This window comes from Schistocerca gregaria, chromosome 3 (genome assembly GCF_023897955.1).
Source record: "Schistocerca gregaria isolate iqSchGreg1 chromosome 3, iqSchGreg1.2, whole genome shotgun sequence".
Classification (NCBI taxonomy): Eukaryota; Metazoa; Arthropoda; class Insecta; order Orthoptera; family Acrididae; genus Schistocerca; species Schistocerca gregaria.
In genome coordinates this window covers 373,232,522-373,253,205 of record NC_064922.1, presented here as the reverse complement: position 1 = coordinate 373,253,205, position 20,684 = coordinate 373,232,522, and the positions used below count along the sequence as shown (strand labels likewise).

The 20,684-nt window shown below is 40.5% G+C and overlaps 1 protein-coding gene across 1 annotated transcript in view; it reads left to right on the top strand.

The window, feature by feature from the left end:
* The window catches only part of LOC126354602 (uncharacterized), a 48,540-nt gene that overhangs the window by 6,945 nt on the left and 20,911 nt on the right, over window positions 1-20,684 (top strand). Inside the window, exon 2 of the mRNA XM_050004353.1 lies at window positions 13,722-13,967. Coding sequence (XP_049860310.1) covers window positions 13,727-13,967 — 241 coding nt within the window. The 5' untranslated portion in view covers window positions 13,722-13,726. The remainder of the gene's footprint in view (window positions 1-13,721; window positions 13,968-20,684) is intronic.

Sequence of the window (20,684 nt, the reverse complement as noted above, 5' to 3'; positions counted from 1 at the left end):
GCAAAACTTTCCTTTAAAATGACCTCTGTGCCTAAAACTGAATTCCTATAACAAGAGTTGAATTACATCCCACAACTTATTTACAGCTACAAGAGGGGGGGAACAATAACTGACAAAGTACACCAAGGAATCATCCTGAAAAACTTAATTCAGAAGCTGTTATAGGCATATTTACATTTGGCACAGGTCTCAACTGGGTGTCCCACAAGATACAAATAGGTACAATAAAACAATTAGGTTTTAGAGCTCTAAAACAGAAAGAAAGCAGTATTACTCCACATGTCACAACATCTTAAAAGAAATACATATAATTTAAGAGAAGATATCAGAGTTACATCTTTCCCACTACTCAAGAGCATACATCAAATGAACAAAACAAGCTGAAGTTTGTCATAATATCCCACCCAGAGGTGAAGTATTTACAGGGTAAATTAATTGAGAAGAATGCACAAATTACTATTAGCACTCTCTTTTCAGTCTTAAAATAAAAGCAGTACACAAATTTAGCATACTGTACCACAATGCTTGGCACCTTACTTTGAAATATCAAACAGAGAACTAATCATCACTTACAGGCAAATGATGGCACAGCTGATCATGCTCAAATACTGTCAAATTTTACAAACACAATCAGTATGTTCACTTGTTTACGTGGAACTGAGCATCATTACAATGTAACTAAACCAATGGAAGATCAACATGAACTTCCATCAAATGCTGGTAGTTATTGTTTGTAATGGTTTCACAGCAGTTACCCTTTGATGATCTACCATTCTGACTGGAGCAGAACCTGGCTCCAGCACATAGAAATGTTCTAGCAGCAATAGGAAGCCGTGATGGAACCAAAGGGTTTACATGTCACTACCAATCACATAGCTGGCTCAAAACTGAAAAACCCACTGCCTTTCCTAGTTGGCAACCATTACTAAGTGTGGGCAAAGTTGATGTGTAGTCCACTCTGAGAAGATTTCTGTGACCAGTGTCCTACCAAAAACCTATCTTCTGCCCCACACTTGTACACCATGCTAAAACCGGCAGAGGTGATGCATTGATGCCAGATTACAGTATATCAGTGTGGATGTAACAGAAATTATCATAAAATGCAGGGTGTTTCATGTAAGGTATACATGTTGTCTCCAACACTGCGCAATTACCAACACCTCTGCTCCCAGGCTCTGATCACTGCATGATGCTTCCATCCATTAAGCTGATATCAGTTACCAGTGCATGTTGTAGCTAATTTACTATGCAACTGCATAAACATTGTTTTTCTTTTTGCTGTGTGTAGTTTCTGTTCACTGTGATGTACATGAAGGATCAACAATTTTTATTTGTGCTGAAGTAGAGTCTGAAGCAGTTTACTGGCTTGCCCTCATACTAAATGAGTCAGTATGTTTCCAGTTATTATACTATTGTATAGATTGCTACTTACCAGAAACATGTGAAGCTACAGACAGGCACAATTAAAATAGACTTACATGTATTAATTGCACCTGTCTGCAACTGGACATGTCTTCTTTACTATCTGTCTTTTCCTACATAGTTGATATTCCTACCTAGAGTTTCCATTGTTTGATATAGTATTGTAGATATAGATTAATAAGGACATTTTAAGAGACTGGATCCATGTTACACAAAAAATAATAAAAAAATATAAAAAAACAAGCTTTCAAACCAAGAATAAACTAGTTGAATTAAGAGTGTGAGCCATTTAGCAGTTCAAACTGGTTTGACAGAAACAACTTTGCACAACCTCAAACTGAAACCTTACAAAGTAATAACAGGGCAACAACTGAGCAGTTCAGATACTGTTACTTTATGTCATTGATTATTGTTCTCTCTGTGTGATCAAAAGATTGATCCTGAAATGCTCTTTTATTCAGATGAAGCATGGTTGCATTTTATCAGGATATGTGAGCTTGCAGAACAGTTGAAGTTGGAGTTCTGAAAATCTGCATCTGTCACATCAAGAACTTCTGCATGATGTAGAGAAGGAGTGTGGTGTGCAATTAGTGTAAAGCAAATTATTTAAGCAATCTTTTTCCATCAAACATAACTGCTGATGTGTATTTGAATAAGGTAATGCCAAATTTCAGGCATTGTCTCTCATCACGGACAACACGGTGGCTGACAGCCTTCAGTCAATGACCAAGGGGTGTGGCATTGGCATAGAATTGTAAGGGCTAACTGACAAGCAACATTAAGTGAAATAACCACATAAATCAATGTGGGACATATCCATTAGCATAGTGTGATGAAATCTGTATATGATTTACACAAGTGCCTTTGCTAACAGCACATTGCCTGAATCGCCTCTCCTTGGCTGATGACCATATCAGTTGGACCCTAGATGATTGGAAAACTGTAGCCTGGTCAGATGAGTCCCAATTTCAGTTGATAAGAGCTGAGGTAGTTTTTGAGTATGGTGCAGACCCTAAGAAGCTGTGGACCCAGGCTGTCAATGAGGTACTGTGCAAGCTGGTAGTCTCCTCATAAAGGAGTGGACTGTGTTTACAACGGATGGAATTGATCCTCTGGTCCAACTGAACTGATCATTGACTGGAAATGGTTATGAAATTACAATGAAATCCAAATCATTAGCTCCTTACAGGCATTGATAAATATCAACAGTGATAGTTGAAAATGTGTGCCACAACCGGAACTCGAACCCAGGATCTCCTCCATTCGAGTTCCAGTTGGGGCACACATTTTCAACTGTCCGCATTGATACTTATCAATGCCTGTAAGCAACCAATGATCTGGATTTCATTGTAATTTCATTCTTCAAGAGCTTCAAGATCACCAATGGTATATCTGTTCTTTTGGACATGTCTAAAAGAACAGATACCATATTCATATAAATAAGGCTTATTAGCCAGTGATCTTCTTCAGTGCAGATGTACTCACATTGCTCAAACTCTTACGGGAATTGGTAGACTGACTGCCACTAGTAACAAGTATAGTGGGCAGGGGCACTACAAATGTAGTGTGTGGACAGTAAGTTGGAAATATGGGTCTCACGGGGAGCGTGCCAGAGATACATCCCTGCAGTCACACTATCCTCTGTGTCCTTGCTGGCTCAGTCAGATAGAGCATCTGCCATGTAAGCAGGAGATCCTGGGTTCAAGTCCTGGTTGGAGTACACATGTTCAACTATCCCTGTTGATATTTATCAACGCCTGTAAGCAGCTAATGGTCAGGATTTAATTGTAATTTCATTCTTTGAGAGCTGCAAGATCACCAGACATGTCTTCATATGGAAATGGTTATGTTCAGTTGCCTGGAGACCATTTACAGCCATTCATTTTTATGGGTAACAATGTGCCATGTCACCAGCCCACAATTGTTGTGATTCGTTTGAAGAACATTCTGGATAATTCAAGTGAATGATTTGGCCAGCCTGATCAATTGACATGAATTGAACATTTATGGGACATAATTAAGGGATCAGTTCATGAACAGAATCCTGCACCTGCAACACTCTTACTGGCTATAGAGGTAGTGTGGCTCAATATTTCTTCAGGGGGCTTCCAACAAGGAGTTGATTCTATGCCACATTAAGTTGCTGCATCATGCCAGGTCCAAAACAATATTAGGAGGTATTCCATGACTTTGGTCCTTTCAGTGTATTGTAATGTTTATTCAGAGACTTACAGTTAATGAAAAGATGCAGTTACTTCATGCAGGACACTGTAACTATTTCAGTGACAGTATTGTCAGGTGTTTTTGATGGTAATGTAGTTGACTTTGTCATCCCCCACACCAATCTAAATCCCCACGATTTTTATCTTTAGGAGAATGGTAAATTTTAAGGTGTATGAAACAATCCACATATACTTGAGGAGCTAGAAGACAGTAGACTGACTGACTAAAGGTTTGTAATTTCAAGAATTTTGGCAACTGAAACTCAGCAAGTGTTTGACTTTTTTTTTTACAAAAGATGCCGGGCTGCTCTTGTTGCAGAAGGACATCATTTTGACCAAATAAAGTTAAGCTTAATGTAATCACATTGCATCTTAGTTTATGCTCAGTTAGGCAGAATAACTGCCTTTCTCTCATGTGATGTCTGCCAAGGGACCTAACTGGCACACATCCTGCAAGAACTGGGAATATGTGCCTGTATCATATGTGAAACACACTACCTTTAAGAGTATTTGGTTGAAAAGAGTTCAAAGTGGAACAAACACAAAAAACAGGTGTGGAAAAACATCCTAAACTGAGATTCATAGGAAGAAGTCTGCAGAAATGTGTTTTGTCTACAAAGGATGTGCCTTACAAAAACCTTATTGGACTGGTTTTTGAGTACAGCCCATCAATCTAGGATCTTTACCATGTAAGATTAATAAATGATGTAGAGAGGATACAATAGAAAGCAAAGTGCTTTTTAACACAAATTTGTGTAGTAAGTGCAAGAGCATCATGGGGATGCTCTTTAGTTCCATGGGGAAAAAAACTAAAAGAGAGGCATTGTGCAGCACAACTGAAGGATTTGTTTTATAATTCTTGATACACTGTTTCCAAGAAGAGTCAAACAACATGAAATATGAAATCTTGGTCATATTTGAATTTATTTCAACAGATAAGTTATTTTGGGTTCTTATTCACAAACACATGTTAAAAGTCAGTGACACAGAGGACACATGATAGTAAAGTAAATTGTTTAACAGTATGTTTGATACCGAAACAGTGAAACTCTAACTAACTCTAAGAGTAATCACTTCCTTCACTTCGCAGTTTATTAATTTTGTGCTATTAAGGGTAATCACTGCTGCAGTAGTTTATCTTTACTAATTTAATTCTTATTTTGGCTCTATGGTATTGATTGTCAGTTGCTATTATGCACAATGGAATCAAAGCAACATTATTTGATGTGAAGCATCATGTTACTTCCTCCGACGCACATCTCATGAAATGACCATGATAGCATCCAATAGCCTTGACCTGTGGAATACACCAGCCCTTGTGACATCACTGAAATTAAGCAACATCAGGCATAGACAGTACTTGGATAAGTAACTGCTTGGGTATTCCACATGTTGTTGGCTGCTTCCCCACAGGCTTTACAGCAAAAGGGATGAGAATTGGTGATGTAAAGTCCCTGATCACCAGTCTTCGTGCAATATCCTGAATTAAATTCCAAACCTCTTTCCAATGTCTCATGAAGTCAGGCCATGTTTCACTGTTGATGATGATCCATCTGTCAAATGTGGGTGTTAAACTGGCAGCCCTCTTTGTGCTATTTGAGATGAGAAGGCTATGTGCCAGCACCAGGTTTCATCCTCTTTCTCCTCTCATCATCCAACACAAAGATGACACTACACTAGACACAGCCACACACACAAACACACACACACACACACACACACACACACACACACACATATTACAGTCACCTACAGTTACCAGATACACTTAAACTCACAATTCGCATACTTCTTGAAGGAAACATGCAATTGTGCAAGAAGGATAGGAAAAAAAACTTTCTGATTAGGTGGCTGAAGCTGCCCTTTGGGTCTTATAGCCAACAATGTCATATGACTTTACTTTTTACCATCATAGTATATAAGGGAAATTTGTTCTTATACACAGACTTTGTAATTCTGTCAGAGACAGCAAAGACTTGGAAGTACAGGCGAATGGAATGGACAATCTTGAAATTAGGGTGTAAGTTGAAAATCAACAAGAGTAAAATGTGGGTAATGGAATGTAATCAAATTAAATCAGGCAATGCTGATGGAACTATATTAGGAAAGGAGATACTAAATGTAGTAGTTGTGTTTTGGTATTTAGGCAGTAAAGCAACTTATGATGACAGAAGTAGAGAAATTTTTTAGCATTGGATACAAACATAAGTGTTTGCAAATCTTTACTGAATGCGTTTGTCTGGAAGTAGCCTTACACAGGTGTGATATGCCACTGACAAGAAAAGCTTCATCAACGTTTTACTACAGAAGAATGCTGAACATTAGATGGGTAGATTATGTAACTAATGAGGAGGTACTGATCAGAACTTGGTACAAAAGGAAGTTGATGCATAACTTGACTACAAGAAGGAGTGGTGGATATGACACATTCTGAGGCATCAAGGAATCATCAGTTTAGTATTGAAGTGCAGTGTAGGTGTAAAACTTGCACCAGACGACCAAGAGACTAGTACAGTACTTGTAAAAAGTTTCTTATGGATGTGGGCTGCAGCATTTAATTAAGGGATGAAAAGGCTTGCACAGGATTGAGTATCATGGAGAGCTGCATCAAACCAGTCTTCAGCCTGAAAACCACTACAACAACACAGAGATTCACCAAAAGGAAAGGAGAGAAATGATTGTGGTACTTGTTAAGTTCTCAAGTAACAGACATGACACAAATAACAAAACAAATAATTGTTCATAAGCTTCAGTGATTACTTCTTCAGAGTGTAAGCAGCCCTTTCATCCATTAATAAATATACAAATACAAAAGCTTTAGATTTATTACAGTAGACATTATTTTTCTTTGCAGATGGGTTTCAGGTTCAATACTGCAGCTATTAAAGAAGTATAAAAGTTTTTCAGCCCCTTAGAAGTGGTAATTTTTTCTGGTTATAGTGATGGTGTTACCAGAAGAGTATTTATCACTGAGTAGATTTGATAAAATCATTCTGAAGGAAAATTTCAGGTTGAAATATCAAGAATATTGTGAAAGGCTAGATTGCTACTCACCTTATAGATGACACATTGAATTGCAGACAGACATAATGAAACAACTGTTCACGTGAAGCTTTCTGCCAAAGCATTCTTCACACGGTCACACTAGCAAGCAAATCTCACAGGTACAGGATTGGCATCTCAGACCACTCCAGCCAGAATTCTGGCTGGAATGGTCATGTGACAGTGAAGTACACTTACTTGTGTGAGTGTATGTGTGTTTTCTTTCTGAAGAAGGCTCTGGCAGAATGTGTAGTCTTTTCATTGTGCCCGTCTGCAACTCAGCGTGTCGTCTTTATGGTTAATAGAAATCCATCATTATCAAAATATTGTTAAAATCATTGTGAGGTATCTTTGTAGTCTATCAGTGATTTAATGCAGATTTCCTGATAGGCTTAAATGTGCAATAGTTATTCCATCTGTAAAAATCAAAATTCATCTTTATTTCAAGACATATTTCACTTCTTTCCAAAATTTTTGAGAATGCAGCCAACAGAATTCTTATAATTATGATGTTGCTGGCTGCTGTACTTGTTGAGGTAGCCGTGGGGCTCAGGGAAATATTTGGAAGGTGTTCTGAATTGAAGGGAACTACATTATATATAACTGTAGAGGGATGGGACTGTTTCCTCCAAACCTGAGTACAGTGCTGCAATCAGCAGTACTGTCACTACTCTGGATATGCATAACGCTTTCTGTAACATGAGAGGAACTAGAAAAGGTCATTAATTAGCCAACCGTTTTTGGTTACAACTTTGTTTCTGTTAGGGAACAGCTCTGAGCATTATAATTAGTTGTACAAGGGTTGAACCTATGAGAATGTCCATCACTGATAAATTAGCCAAGCATTTTGCAGCTACCAGGCTGCCTGTCTAAGAACCCTAAACTTTTAAAAAGGAATTTCTCAAATTACTCTAAGTTCAGAAAATCAAGGAGTTGATTGTGGAACCCCATGGATAAAATAAGGCAGGTCCTATGGAACATGGTCCTATGGTGTCATTGCCTCTTCTGTGTTTCATAGATGGCCTCCCCAATGTGGGTTCTGAATATCTGTCTCTCCTTTTGAACATTCTTCAACCAACACCTCTTTCCTTCCTAAGTAAAGGAATTGGTTTTTCTGCTTTTAGTGTTTTTGCCAGTAGTATTCAGCATTTCAGATCCAGAGAGTAAACACTGTTCAGCCACTCTGTCTTCTTGTAATTTAACAGTTTTCTTAATTGAATTTTCCATTTGATACAGCTGATGTGAGCAGATGTATTTTTGGAATCATCTGAGAGGTGAAATTCACAAAATCTGAGAAGGTAGCTTGTTCAGTTAGAAGAAGCAGATGAAACATATTTCAGAGTAGATGTTGATGTTCTGGAGAATGGAGCAAAGGCTACCCATGTCACTAATCCACATCAGGAAGATGTCATGAATGTATCTAAACCAAACAAGGGTTTGGGGGTCAAGTGGGGAAGAAGGGAATTCTCTAGGTGATCCACAAACAAGTTAGCATACAATGGTGCTAGGTCAGTTCTATACATTTGTTTGTATATTTGGCACACAAAGAAGAAATAATTATGGATCATAATATGGTTGGGGGGGGGGGGGGGGGGGGGGGGACGAGAGAGAGAGAGAGAGAGAGAGAGAGAGAGAGAGAGAGAGAGAGAGAGGAAGGGTGAGGTAGGTTTGGTATCATAAGGACACTGAGTAAGGTAATGTTCCATTTTAAGTGTATTTGTATGTTAATGGAAAATTATAGTTGGAATACAAACAAACAAATGAAGAGAGCTAATTACTTATATCTCAAAGAAGTATTCTCAAACTTCAGGGCATCCCCCTTAATAATGTAAAGCCTATGTGCCACAGAAATTTATCCTTTCAGTGTATTTTATCTTTCTTTGTTTCATTAAATCTATTATTAAAATATAAAAACAGCAGTTTTGCAGAAATAATAACTTTTTATTTTCCCTTTTCCTCTTTTTCTCACAAAATTAAAGCCTTTTGTGTTTGTGATATGGAGAAATTATTTTCTAATTACATTTATGCTGTCAAGAAATTATTTTTACATCTATAGAAAGTACAGCACTGTTTTTGACTTCCTTTTTTCTGATAGAAGTCTGAGTATACAAGATATTCCTTTTGAAACCAAACACTATAAAAGTGAGGATGGAATAATGACAATATTAGAAAATGATGGATTGCTACTCATCATATAGTGGAGATGTTGGGTCACAGACAGGCACAACAAAAATACTGATAAACAAGTAAACTTTTGGCCAAAAGCCCTTTTTATGAAGTAGACAAAAAACACACACACATATGACCACTGTCTCTGGCTGCCAAGACTAGACTGGAAGTAACTGCACGATGGGAGAAGCAATCTTTTCGCCACCAACCCTCAAATAGTCAGAAACAACTCAAAACCAATGATGAACACTGCATGACTCAGTACACTCCTTCATCCAACCACGATCCCCGCTTACCACTGCCCCCATATGACCTGCTGTTAACTTCTCAGAATTTCTTAATCTTACACCTTGCCCTACGATCATTCCCCAAAACCTCAACAAGTAAGCTAACCTTACGTCCCCTGGTAGAACGACAATCCACCACCTAAAAACTGATCTCGACCTCATAATCCTACCTGCTGACAAAGGCTCCAGCACCAGGGTTTTGAACTGCACCAATTGCCTGGCAGAAGGACCCAGCTAGCTGCCAGATTTGTCCAGCTATAAATCCTGCCACCCCATTCCAGAAATCCAACAAGATCTTCAATCTCTTCTCAGATCCTTAGGCCCATCCCAGAACCTCTCTCCCAAGTCTGTCTCTCTCCTATCTACCACACACCGCATCCCTACTTTCTACATGCCTCCTAAAGTCGATAAACCCAACCACTCAGGACACCCTATTGTCTTCAGTTACTTTGACCCCACTGCAGACCAACCAGTTCAGCCTATTACTTCCAACCTATCCTCCTATATAAAAGACACCAGCCATATCCTCCTTGGATGCTCCACACCACAGTTCCAGTTTTTTTACTACACAGTGCCCTGCTAATCACTAATGAAACCACCTCCCTTTATGATAACATCCCTAATGTCCATGGCCTTGCCTATATCAAACACTGCAAACACTACCTTTCCCAATGCCTACGACTTCCTTCCTGATCACCATGACCAATTACACTGTGGTGAAAAAAGTCATAGTATACTTCCTACTATCATGTTGGATGTCCTTCTCCATGGCATAATGCAACAACCTGTTGTGGCATGGACTCAACAAGTCGCTGGAAGTCCCCTGTAGAAATACTGAGCCATGCTGCCTCTATACATATGCATAATTGCGAAAGTGTTGATGGTGCAGTTTTTTTTGCACAAACTGATCTCTTGATTATGTCCCATAAATGTGATTGATTCATGTTGGGTGACCTGGGTCACCAGATGATTTGCTCAAACTGTCCAAAATATTCTTCAAACCAACTGTGAACAGTTGTTCGTCTATGACATGGTGCTCTGTCATCCATAAAAATCCCATCATTATTTGGTATCATGAAATCCATGAATGGCTGCAAATGTCTCCAAGGAGCTGAACATAACCATTTCTAGTCAATGACCCAGTCCATTTCATGTAAACACAGTCCACACCATTACCGAGCCACCACCAGCTAGCACAATGTTTTGTTGACAACCTGTGACTATGGCTTCATGGAGTCTGTGCCACACTCACACCCTATGATTAGCTCTTATCAACTAAAATCAGGAATGTCCCCTGCATCTAGCCCCAACTACCATTCCGCATTTGAAGTCTTTTCATTCCTGTCATGTGGCCATAAGCACATGAATAACCTAAGTACAAATGACAGCTCTGACAGTGCAGTGCCCTTTTGTACCATGTGTATGCAATACAACTAGCACCTGTATGTGTGTGTATCACAGTCCCATTATTTTTGTCACCTTAGTGTATATTCTCATTTCTCACTCACAATTGCTTCACATTTGGAGGCATCACCTACAAACAAATCTGTGGCACAGCAATGGGCACCCACATAGCACTCTCCTATGCCAACCTTTACATGGGCCATCTAGAGGAAGACTTCATGACCACCCAGAAACCCAAACCCCTCACCTGATTGAAATTCATTGACAACATCTTCATCATCAAGGATGGGGGCACCCTACTTTCATTACTCCAGAACATCAAAATCTTCTCCCCCATTTGCTTCCTCAACTCAACAAGCCACATTCTTTGATATTGACCTCCACATCAAACATGGCTACATCAGTACCTCCGTCCACATCAAACCTACCAACCACCAGCAACACCTTCACTTTGACAGCTGCCACCTATCTCAAGCCATGAAGTCCCTTCTATACAGCCCAACCATCCAAGACCATTGCATCTGGAGTGACAAGCAGTTCCTCTTGGAATATACCATGGGTCTCACTGAGGCCTTCACAGACCTAAATTACCCTCCCAACCTTGTACAGAAACAGATCTCAAATACCTTATCTCTCCAGCCATCCACTGGCACCCAAAGTCCCACCATCTGGTCACAAAAGAGCATTCCTCTCATAACTCATTACCACCCAGGATTGGAGCAACTGAATCTCATTCTCTATCAGAGTTTCAACCACCTCTGTCATGCCCTGAAATGAGGAATGTGCTACTGACTATCCGCCCAACCCCACCCACAATAGTATTCAGCCAACCACCAAACCTACACATTCTCCTTACTCCATCCCTGTTCCCTAACCCTTGCCTCATGGCTCATATCCTGTAATAGACCAATATGCAACACCTGTCCCATACAATCTCCCACCACCATCTACTCCTGTCTGGTCACAATCTTCAGCTATTCTGTCATAGGCCAGGCTACCTGTGAAAGTAGTCATGTAATCTACAACCTAAGTTGCAGCCACTGTGCTGTGTTCTATGTGGACATGACAACCAACAAGCTGTCTGTCTGCATGAATGGCCACTGACAAATGGTGCTCAAAAAACAGCTGGAACACCCAGTTGCCAAGCACACTGTCCAACATGGTGTTCTGAACTTCAATGACTGTTTCACAGCCTGTGCCATCTATATCCTTCCTACCAATACCAGTTCTTCTGAACTGCACAGGCGGGAATTCTCCCTGCAATATATCCTACCTTCCCATAACCCCCCTGACCTCAACCTTCATTAGACACCCACCCATCCCCTTTCCTGTTCCAGTTCCAGCACTACACAGCCATCTATTCCACCAATCAACACAGTATTTTTATTTCTCTTCCTCCTCCCCCCCCCCTCTCCCCTAGCACATGCCTAAGTGCATCTAGCTGCCCTACTCTATCCTCACCACAACCCCCACACTCCCACAGGCAGTACTTTACTGTCTGCCATCCATTCCCTACAATACCTCCCCCTCCTCACCCTGGCCTCCTCCTTATTTCTACCATACAAACTGCCTCTCTCATACTGCACACTTGCTCGCAGTAAGATCTCAATGGCCAGAGACTGTGGTCATTTGTGTGTGTGAGTTTAGTTTGTGTATATGCATCCTCTCTCTCTCTCTCTCTCTCTCTCTCTCTCTCTCTCTCTCTGTGTGTGTGTGTGTGTGTGTGTGTGTATGTGTGTGTGTGTGTGTGTGTGTGTGTGTGTGTGTGTGTGTGTGTATGTTGTTCTCTCTCTCTCTCTTTCTCTGTGTGTGTGTGTTTGTTGTTCACTTCAGAAGAAGGCCTTTTGGCCAAAAGCTTACTTGTGTGGCAATCTCTTTGTTGTGACTATCTGCAAATCAACATCTCCACTGTAAGGATGACCACCTCAAACATCTGTTTGCCCAAAAACAAAATAAAAACAATGCATCAAACAAATTTTGTTTGTCTCCCAGAGGTTCATTAGCCAGTATATTTGCCTTTCTTGCAACTTTGTTCATTGTGAATATATAAACAGCAATCTTCATTTTTAAGGAGCAGCCTGAATTTTTTTCATTTGGTAATCCACTTCCTCTCCACAAGATCTATTGGGAAACGTATCACAGTAATCATAATGTTATTAAAAATGCAACAGAAAATTGACTTTGACTCTCCTGTAGTAGTACACAGTGCTGGTACCAGAAGTCATGAACTAATTCACTTACTGGAGTTCACAGTAAACAAATGGAAATATGATTAAGAAAACATTGTTGCTCTTACTGTCCTGCTAACAAATACTTTCCATTGTCAGACAGTTGACAGTAAACAAATAGAAACACAATTATGAAAACTTTATTGTAGTTACTGTTTTCCACAGATGAGTTACAGTTTCACCTTCCCTTCATTAGTGTACGTTGTACTCACACCACCCTTCAACAGAAGACAGTTGACTGAATGACTGGTGCATGGGTTACTTGCACATTTGCTAGTACAGGAGAGTCAAAATCAATTTTGTTTTACATTTTTTGTAATGTGATGTTTACATGTTATAGTGTGATACATTATTCAACAGATGTTGAGGAGAAGAAATATATTACTGAATAAAAAATATAGAGTGTCATTTAAAAAAGATGTACTGCTGTTCATATTTTCTTAATGAACAGAGTTACAGGAGTCTTCGTTCATCATGTTCGTTAATATCTCCCAATAACAAAACATTTACGTGATACATTTTTTATGTTTGTTTCTGGACAAAATATATTTGGGATGGTTAAGTTACGTGGGTCACCCTGTACATCATATTGTCATAATCATCTTATGTTTATTTGTACATATTCATAGATTTCTCAATTGAGCTACAGCATTCTTGTAACAATTTATGAAATATAATTATTAATTTAAAACAGCAGCTCAGCCATAGGCAATGGAATAATCAATGTTTTTATTATTCAGTTACTGTTGTTCTTATGTATAACCTGCAACCTGGAAACCATTGAAAGCTACATTCAACTGTTATAATTATAATTTTTATCCACAGTACATTAAGATTTTAGTGTTATCATGTACATAGTTTATTGCAACATTCTTAATCCAGTGGTAATCCCAAATAATGTAGGCAATTTATTAAACCTAATTTCTGTTTTCTTTCCTTCTTTACAGAAATCATGCTCCAGAAAGCAATTCTGTGGCCTGCCTGCTTTTTTCTGCATGTGTGTATTATACACATCGAAGTAAGTGATGCACTTCCTCAGTATGGTGTTGGAGTTAAACCATGTGGTGAGATTAAGTGCAGTTTGTTTGAATTTTGTGCCGCTAAACATTCTCCCCACTGTCGGGAATGTTCTGAGGTATGCGCAGAAAAAGGACCTGCAACGGACCATCAAACATGCAGTGAAAAATGTCAAGGTAAGCCATTATTTACCATAATACTGAGCATTCAACTGTACCTATTAAATTTTGCTTCATAAGTTTTCAGTTATCTTGCTTTTTAATAATCTGTGACAATACTTATACAACAATACTTATACATGAGAAGTAGCGAAGTGAGAACACAGTTTTGGAAAAGAGTTTCACACAGAACGTGCTGATGTTGTATGAAAAAATACACTTCATGATCAGTAAAGGGTTATAGGAGGTATTTGTAGAACACTATTAAATCTTGCATTGACTTGATAGGAACTCTCTAGAGCTATTTTGCAATCATTCAGTGACTGAAGGAACATTTTCTGACCATTTTAGAATCATTCAAATAAAGTTGATGCTCAGCAGCATGGAAATAAACCAGATTATGCAATAATAGTTGATGGCTACTTCATCTTACTGAGTATGGACTAGGACATCTAGGGATTCACTGCATATGGTATGGGCGGGCAGTCTTGTGAAGTACTTTGAATACATTTACTGAAAATTGTCTTGAGCAGCTAGTTCGACAGCCCACTCGCAATGGAAATACACTCCTGGAAATGGAAAAAAGAACACATTGACACTGGTGTGTCAGACCCACCATACTTGCTCCGGACACTGCGAGAGGGCTGTACAAGCAATGATCACATGCACGGCACAGCGGACACACCAGGAACCGCGGTGTTGGCCGTCGAATGGCGCTAGCTGCGCAGCATTTGTGCACCGCCGCCGTCAGTGTCAGCCAGTTTGTCGTGGCATACAGAGCTCCATCGCAGTCTTTAACACTGGTAGCATGCCGCGACAGCGTGGACGTGAACCGCATGTGCAGTTGACGGACTTTGAGCGAGGGCGTATAGTGGGCATGCGGGAGGCCGGGTGGACGTACCGCCGAATTGCTCAACACGTGGGGCGTGAGGTCTCCACAGTACATCGATGTTGTCGCCAGTGGTCGGCGGAAGGTGCACGTGCCCGTCGACCTGGGACCGGACCGCAGTGACGCACGGATGCACGCCAAGACCGTAGGATCCTACGCAGTGCCGTAGGGGACCACACCGCCACTTCCCAGCAAATTAGGGACACTGTTGCTCCTGGGGTATCGGCGAGGACCATTCGCAACCGTCTCCATGAAGCTGGGCTACGGTCCCGCACGCTGTTAGGCCATCTTCCGCTCACACCCCAACATCGTGCAGCCCGCCTCCAGTGGTGTCGCGACAGGCATGAATGGAGGGACGAATGGAGACGTGTCGTCTTCAGCGATGAGAGTCGCTTCTGCCTTGGTGCCAATGATGGTCGTATGCGTGTTTGGCGCCGTGCAGGTGAGCGCCACAATCAGGACTGCATACGACCGAGGCACACAGTTCCAACACCCGGCATCATGGTGTGGGGAGCGATCTCCTACACTGGCCGTACACCTCTGGTGATCGTCGAGGGGACACTGAATAGTGCACGGTACATCCAAACCGTCATCGAACCCATCGTTCTACCATTCCTAGACTGGCAAGGGAACTTGCTGTTCCAACAGGACAATGCATGTCCACATATATCCCGCGCCACCCAACGTGCTCTAGAAGGTGTAAGTCAACTACCCTGGCCAGCAAGATCTCCGGATCTGTCCCCCATTGAGCATGTTTGGGACTGGATGAAGCGTCGTCTCACGCGGTCTGCACGTCCAGCACGAATGCTGGTCCAACTGAGGCGCCAGGAGGAAATGGCATGGCAAGCCCTTCCACAGGACTACATCCAGCATCTCTACGATCGTCTCCATGGGAGAATAGCAGCCTGCATTGCTGCGAAAGGTGAATATACACTGTACTAGTGCCGACATTGTGCATGCTCTGTTGCCTTTGTCTATGTGCCTGTGGTTCTGTCAGTGTGGTCATGTGCTGTATCTGACTCCAGGAATGTGTCAATAAAGTTTCCCCTTCCTGGGACAATGAATTCACGGTGTTCTTATTTCAATTTCCAGGAGTGTATTTCAGATCTTGTAGCTACAAAGAGGCCTGACCTTTTTGATAGTGTCAGTATAGAGACAGTGATTAGTTATCATGATGTTGTCATAGTGATGATAGTGAAGTCCATCAAGAAGGCTCTGAGAGTATTTTTGCAGCAAAGAGCAGATAAGCAGTTAATAGCATCCTACTCAGCCACTGAAAGAATGTTCTCTCGTTCCAGTACGATTGATGTGGAGGAATTGTGAACTAAGTTTAAATGGATGGAAATTGTGCTCCAGAGAAATGTCTGCCAAGTAAGTGGATTAAGGGTAGGAAAGACCCACTGTGGCGTTTTAACAAAATCTGGAAAATGCTGAGGAAACAGAGACTATTGCACTCTTCGTTAAGAAATAGAAAAAAAAATGCACAGATCTTGACAGGCAAAAGTTAGCAGAAATTCATGTATCTGTAAAAAAATCAATGTGCAGAGCATACAGTGGTATGCTATGCAATGATCTTGCTGAGAATCTGAGGAAATTCTGGTCCTTGTGCAATCACTAAGAGGGCTGGAGGTTTCTATCCAGTCACCCATAGACCAGTCTCGTGTGGCAACAGAAGACGGCAAGAGGAAACATGAAGTTTTAAATTTTGCATTGAAGAAATCATTCATGCAGGAGGATTGTACAGGCATACTGTCATTCGACAGTTGCAAGACTCCCACGTGGAAGACATAGTAATAGGCATTCCAGGTGTAGAGAAGCAACTGAAGGACCTGAAAACATGTAAGTCACTAGGTCCAGATGGAACCCCAATTTGGTTTTACTGAGAGTACTCTATGATACTGGCCCCCTTACTCAGCTTGCATTTATTGTGAATCAGTTATCTAGTGCAAATGTCAAATGACTGCAAAAAGTGTGGGTGACTCCTGTATATAAGAAGGGTAAAAGGACAGACCTGTAAAGTTACATTCCAATATCCTTAGTATCAGTTTGCTGCAGAATTCTTGAACATATTCTCAGTTCAAATATAATGAATTTCCTTGGTATAGAAAAGATGCTGTCCACAAATCAGCTTGGATTTAGAAAGCTTTGCTTGTGAAAAACTCAGCTTACTCTTTTCTCACGTTATAATCTGTAAACCATGGGTGAAGGGTAACTAGCACATTCTGTATTATTAGATTTCTGGAAATCATTTGACATGGTGGCCCACTGCAGACTGTAAATGAAGATACAAGCATACAGAATAGGTCCCCAGACATGTGACTGGCTCAAAAGACTTCTTAAGTATTAGAACCCAGTTCGTTATTCTCAGTGGCAAATGTTTGACGGAGACAGGGGTATCATCAGGAGTGACCCAGGGAAGTGTGATAGGACCATTCTTGTTCACTATATATGCATAGCTGATCTGAAGTACTGGGTGAACAGCAATCTGCAGCTGTTTGCTGACATTGCTGTGGTTTATGGGAAGGTGTTATCAGTGAGTGGCTGTAGGAGGATACAAGATTACTTAGACAAACTTGCTACTTGGTGAAATGAATGGCAACTGGCTCTAAATGTAGAAAAATATAAGCTGATTTAAATGAGTAGATATGTGGTGTGCAATATGAAATGAAATGAGCACATAAGGATGGTAGTACAGAGAGCCAATGGGCAACTTTGGTTTATTGTGCAAATTTTAGGAAATAGTGGTTCATCTGTAAAGGAGATCACATATAGAGCACTGGAGTAAGTGACTAGTGGGTATTGCTTGAGTGTTTGGCATTAAATGAAGACAATGATGAATTTCAGAAGCATATTGTCTGACTTGTTACCAGTAAATTCAGTCAGCTATTGAGTCTTACAGAGATGATTTGTGAACTGAAATGGGAATCCTGTAGGGAAAATGATGTTCTTTTAAGAGAAAATGTAGATAACTGACATTTGAAGGTGACTACAGAATGATTCTTCTGCCACCAATATGCATTTTGCATAAGGCTCATGAAAATAAGAAATATAAATTACGGCTCATATGGAGGCATATAGACAGTCATTTTTCCCACGCTCTATTTGTAAGTGTAACAGGAAAGGAAATGACTACTAGTAGTAAAGGGTACCCTCTGCCACGCATCACATGGTGTCTTGCATAGTATGCATGTAGATATGAATATAGAATCCCTGCCAGTCTCCTTACTTTGCATATGACACACAGCATGCATCACATAAAGAATATTGGTGATGTGTAAGCTGAGTTAAACATCTGCATTTTGGAGAAAGTTATTTTATGATCAGATTTGATGTGGTGTCATTGTCCACCTGCACTCCTGTCAGAGATAGAGCTGCTCTCTCAATTCCTTGACAACATGATCAGATGGATAGTGGTGTGATGAGATGCCCATTCGCTTCAACTGTAGCTAAACTGTCCAAGCAGAACTTCAAGGATATTGTTTTAGACATGGCTGCCACAAAGTGTTTATTCATTATCTGAGCATGCAGGTGTGAAAAACTGGGAGAGTTCTTGGGACATCTCATTAGTATCCATGACCACATTAAGTCCATGATTGAAGTTGAGAAAAATGATAGCTTTGCTCTTCCTTAATACTCTCATCTGCCATAATCCCAATGAGTACCTTAGCCACAGTGTACACAGAAAACTCAGTCATATGGACAGGTATGTGCACACTTTGAGCTGCTGTTGCCACCCAGCACAAAAGCACTTCATTCTAGGGTCTCTGGTGCTTCATGGGGAAGCTGTTGGATTACACAAGAAAATGAACCATTTACAAAATTATTTTCATGTGAGCCACTACAATCACAAATAATGATCACATGCAGTTTCAGGAAGTACTCGTAAGCAGAACACTATAAAGAAGCACAGTAAAAAGCTTGTGTTTTTTTTATTTTTTATTTTGCAGCTTAGTGATAGGAAGATTAGATAGCTCCTGCAGAGGTATAACATCAAGTCATTCTTCAGGCCTCCAGCTAAAATACACTGACTCATGAAGTCTGTGAATGATAATGTAGGCTGCAGAATTCTCACCTTTTTTATGAAATAATGTGTGAGAGCAGTCAATATATATTGGGGAGACCATCTGAATGACAGAACAATGGTGGATTGAACAAAAGAGTTGTATGTGATTTTGCTATCCACAGAAATCAATGGTAGGTGAACATGTATTGGAGAATGGACATGAAATTCCTTCTAAGAGCACCTCTCTCATCCTGAGGGCTAACAGTTTCTGGGATAGTATAAAAAATCATTATAAACATCAAAATATCTAACAACACCACCTGTAAAGATAGCAGTTTGCACCTGAATAGAGCATGGAACATGGCCATCATGAGGTTGCATGAGCCTGGCAGATGTAGGACGAGAACATTATATTATACAGTGATGGCCTGGGTACCAGTGATATCACAGCTGAGATCATGGTTTTACGAGGGTGAGATCAGCAACCACATGGGTTTACAATGACCAAGGAGCACTCAGCCAAATTCATATAAATTGAAATATTTTATTCAAATTATTATTGACTTAAAGCATTTATTAATGGTTCTGTCAACAGTTGCAATATTTATTAGGTTACTAGTTTCAAACCTTACAGGCTCATTTTCAAGCCAGAACTACTGATGCTGCACTGACACTACCTGATCTTAATGATAAATATTGAGTGGCAACACATGTTCCATAAATGTTTGCAGAATGAATGCCACAATCCACACATGCCTGTTACCAAGTCAAAATTGAACTAATAGATTTTGATTGTCAGTGCAGCCTCAGTAGGCCAGGCTTGAAAATAAACCTGTATGGTTCAAAACTAGTTACCTATCACAGTTCATAGAGACACATGCCAAGTGTGGAAAAGCAGCATCCTGCTGAAACATGGCTCCGTGATACTGTCACATGAAAGCCACCAGATGAGGACACACAATGCCTGTGATCCACCATTGGGCTGTCAGAGTTCCCTTAATTAATTCCAGCTATGACCTTAATTCATACCCAAAGGCTCCTAACATCATGATACCAGTAATAACACTGCTGTGCTTCTCCAAAGTATTGGAAGAATGAGACTTCTCCTCTGGTTGCCCAACCAAACTCACTAAGAATGTTCATCCAGGGAATTCAAAACTGCAATTCCTCACTGAACACAATGTGACATCATTCATAACCAGTCCATGCCTTCAGTCTTGGCACCACTCCAGATGCAGCTGTTTGTGTTATGGTATTAATGGCAGCCTAGGCATGGGGACAGTAATTCCCTAGTTTGACTGTTGCTTGTCTCCAACCAACAGTGCAGAGTGACACAGTATAGTGAAATTAGTCCAGTACTTGTTCTCAGGTGACAGGTGCAGATGTGCTTGGTGCAAAATAAAGTGAATCCCTTGCAGTAGACAGATGTGATCAGCCAGAACCTTGTCGAACAGTATGCTTGCTCTCATATTCCCATACAGTCCAACAGTGGCCCACTGTCACATCTCAATGCCCTACAGTTCTGGATACTGCACAATTTGACCAGCTGTTCAAATGGAGACCCACAATGAGGCACCTTTCTGTCACATCTTGGTGTCCTTCACAGTGATCACTTAACATCTGACACTGTAAAGCACCTCTTGTATACCTATCCATGCCTGTTAACAACACCAATCATGAACAACACAAATGGACCCTGGTGGCCATTCTACCTATAATAAAGAATTGTAACACTAATCATATACATACCTATCAGTGGTGTGTACATGTATACTTTACATTGGCATGCAACCTTGCCATCTTGGGTGCTGCACATTTTTTGTCATGTGTGTATATCTAGGCT